Below are 3483 nucleotides of genomic sequence, written 5' to 3'. Positions count from 1 at the left end.
AAAAAAAAAAAAAAGAAAATTTACAGCTTTGAACATATATCAGAAAAGACAAAAAACCCAAAATCAATGATCTATGATTCTTCTACCTTAAGAAACAAGAAAAGATAGAGGAGCAGATGGAACTAAAAGCAAGCAGAAAAAAGGAAACAAAAAAGATCAATAAGAAGAAAACAGAAAAAAATCTGGGCAAGGTTGCTCACGCCTTTAATCCCAGCACTCTGGGAGGCCAAGGTGGGTAGATTGTCTGAGCTCCCAGGTTCGAAACCAGCCTGAGCAAGAGCGAACAAGAGCGAGACCCCATCTCTAAAAATAGCTGGACATTGTGGAAACACTTGTAGTCCCAGGTAGTTAGGGGGCTGAGGGAAAAGGATCGCTTAAGCCCAAGAGTATGAGGTTGCTGTGAGCTATGACAGCACAGCGCTGTGCAGAGGGTGACGAAGTAACATTCTGCCTCAAAAAAACAAACAAAAAATAGTAAGATCAATGAAATCAACTGGCTCTTTGAAAAAAATCAACTAAATTGATAACTTCCACAAGACTGATTAAAATAAAAACAGAGAAAATACAAGTCACATTCAACAAATTTCTGCATAACAGCACCTGCTGTATGCAAGATGAAGGACAGCATAAGCACTCTGCCTGGCCTCCTCCCGATCCCATAACAACCTATGAGGTAGGTAATGCTAACTCCAAATATAAATTTTACACACACACATTTAAATGTACGCCTATGGGGCTCGGAGCCCGTGGCTTAGCGGTTAGGATGCTGGCCACATACACCAAGGCTGGTGGGTTCAAACCCTGCCAAACAACAATGACAACTAAAACAACAACAAAATAGCTGTGCGTTGTGGTGGACACCTATAATCCCAGCTACTTAGGAGGCTGAGGCAAGAGAACTGCTTAAGCACATGAGTTTGGGATTGCTATGAGCTGTGATGCCACGGTACTCTACCAAGGGCGACACAGTGAGAATCTGTCTAAAAAGAAAAAAAAGTATGCCTATGAACTGAGGCTTGGTGGCTCACATCTGTCATCCAGGCACTCTGAGAGGGCAAGGTGGGTAGATTGTCTAAGCTTAGGAGTTTGAGACTAGCCCGAGCAAAGCAAGACCCTATCTCTACTAAAAACAGAAAAACTAGCCTGTCGTTGTCGGTAAGCTGAGAAAAGAGTATCCCTTGAGCCCAGTCTTTTGAGGTAATTCTGAGCTATGATGCCAAAGCACTCTACCCAGACTCACTGTCACCAAAAAAAAAAATAAAAATAAAAAAATAAAAAATACAAAAAACGTATGCCTATGCAAAGGAAAAAGTCTGAACATGCACAGCAAACTGGTAACAGTGGCTAACTCTCAGTAGAAAACTGCAATTGGGATGGGAGGTCAGGTCAAAGTTCTACTTTACAGTCTATCATTCTTTATAAGAAAATAGTCATTTCTTCCATGTGTATTTTAAAAATTAAAAATGAATCAGGCATTGTAAAAACTAAATTATGCAAGATAAAAATAAGAAGCAAAGAATAAAAACATGAGTTTTATTTGCTTGGATAAAAGATATAGATGATTGTACAAGCCCATTCACAATAAAGAACTCCTATAATGCAAAAAAAACAAAACAAAAACAAAAACAAAAACCCCAATCCAGTTCAAAAACAGGCAAAAGACTCAAACAGACATTCTCTAAAGAACATATCCCTTGAGTCCAGGAGTTTCAGGCTGCACTGAACTGTGACTGTACCACTGCCTTCCAGCCTGAGAAACAGAGCAAGATCCTGTCTCTAAAAAAGAGAGAGAAATAGAAAAAATCCTAGAGGTGGATGGTGGGTGATGGCTGGGCAACAATGTCAATTTATCTAAAGCCATTGAACTGTTCACTTAAAAGTGATTTAAAATAGTACTTTTTTATATAAAACCAGCCCTTTGTACCCCATGATTGCATTGATGTACACAGCTACAATTTAATAAAAACAAAAGAAAAAAGAAATAGTAAGTTTTATGTTACATGTATTTTATCACAATGCAAAAAAATTTAAATTAAATTTCAGAAAATTCTGATCCTACCCTCCTCCCTCAAAAAGTTCACCAAAGGTATTCAGAAAATGAGTAAGAGTGTCAGATGAAGTTTTCCAAAGCACCAAACTCAGAAGATTACCTGGCTGCCTGCCCCATACCCAGCTCTCCAGGATTGACTTGGCCCTGTACACAGGTGCAGGAGTTTCCTCTTCATCCTTTTTCTCTTTGTCATTCAGATCTTCTTTCTTTGTTCCACTTTGAGTATCAACACCATCATCTGGAAAATTAAAATTGTTAAATCTGTTATTGCTTTCCAAAATGCAATAGCCACTTGTCAGTCTCTTTGCAAATGTCCCTCCCAGAAATGAAATGGTACAACACACATCATTAACCAATGGTTTGATGATTTAAAAAACATATTATATAACTATACAAGATCCAGTGTGATTTGTTTAGGAGTGAAGGGCCCTTTTAATAAAGTAACCAATATATCACTCAAATTCTTTAAAGCATGAGTATTCCAAAATGATATTCCATCAATTTCCTACTAGATTTTACAAATGAGAAATTTGGTCTTTGATATTTACCCACTTAAACTTCACACTGGATAATTGTTTTTATCCAGTGAATATCAATTGTTTGTGTGTCTACAGGAAAGGGAAGGACATGGAATGTGAGTAGGATTCAAAAACCATTTTTTAACTGTACACAATGGCTTCCTGCACTGCCAACTGAGAACTATGGCTACACAGGACCACCACCAGGGACAGAGCGTGATGCAGGAGAATGGCAACACAAAGGACAAGTTGAGAACAATGACTTTAGGCCGCTGACAATTTAAAGTTTCAGTCAAGAACAATGGCCACAAAACTCCTTACATAGCAAGTGAAGAGGAAAGAAGCAATGATGAACTTGAGTATAAATATATCATTAGTAAACAGCTGTCTAAATGACATGAGAAATATATAGCTATATCTGTGAAAGAAATTATATTCCATTATAAATAGCAAGTGGTATCTAAATATCTCTAAGGACCACCAAAAAAGTAAATATCCAGAAGCTAAAAGTCAAAACTTAGCTTCCACAAGGGCACAAGGCTTAAAACTACACAATGGACTTTCACAAAATAAGATGAACAGAAATCCACCACATTTATCCATTCTCTCAATAAATGTCAATGTACTGAATTCACCAACTGTAGAGGCACAGGCTGGTAGATTAGATTAAAAAAAACACACACAAGTCATCCACATGCTGTCTCCAGGAGACATACTTAGCCTTGAAGGGCAAGTCAAGGCTCAGGGTTACGGGACAGAAAACAGTGCTTCGATCAAATGGAAATCAGAAGAAAGGAGAGGTTGCAACCTTATTTTCAGATAAAAGTGGATTTAAAGCAACTAAAGTTAAGAAAGACAAAGATGGCTAATAAACATATGAAAATATGCTCATGGCTCGGCGCCTATAGCTCAACC

The 3483-nt window shown here is 37.9% G+C and overlaps 1 protein-coding gene across 4 annotated transcripts in view; it reads right to left on the bottom strand.

Moving 5' to 3' along the window:
- Positions 1-3483, bottom strand: part of HERC2 (HECT and RLD domain containing E3 ubiquitin protein ligase 2) — a 219568-nt gene that overhangs the window by 195377 nt on the left and 20708 nt on the right. For all 4 annotated transcript variants that reach the window (XR_002775822.1, XM_012811618.2, XM_023519299.1 and 1 more), the window contains exon 2: positions 2151-2288. Coding sequence is in view for 3 of the 4 variants with exons in the window: in XM_012811618.2 (XP_012667072.1) it covers positions 2151-2288 (138 nt within the window). In the remaining variant the exon portion in view is untranslated. The remainder of the gene's footprint in view (positions 1-2150; positions 2289-3483) is intronic.

Source organism: Otolemur garnettii, unplaced genomic scaffold (assembly GCF_000181295.1).
Source record: "Otolemur garnettii isolate 467f Iridium unplaced genomic scaffold, OtoGar3 scaffold00170, whole genome shotgun sequence".
NCBI classification, from domain to species: Eukaryota; Metazoa; Chordata; class Mammalia; order Primates; family Galagidae; genus Otolemur; species Otolemur garnettii.
The sequence above is the reverse complement of the archived record's forward strand: the minus strand, read 5'-3'. Positions and strand labels throughout refer to the sequence as shown.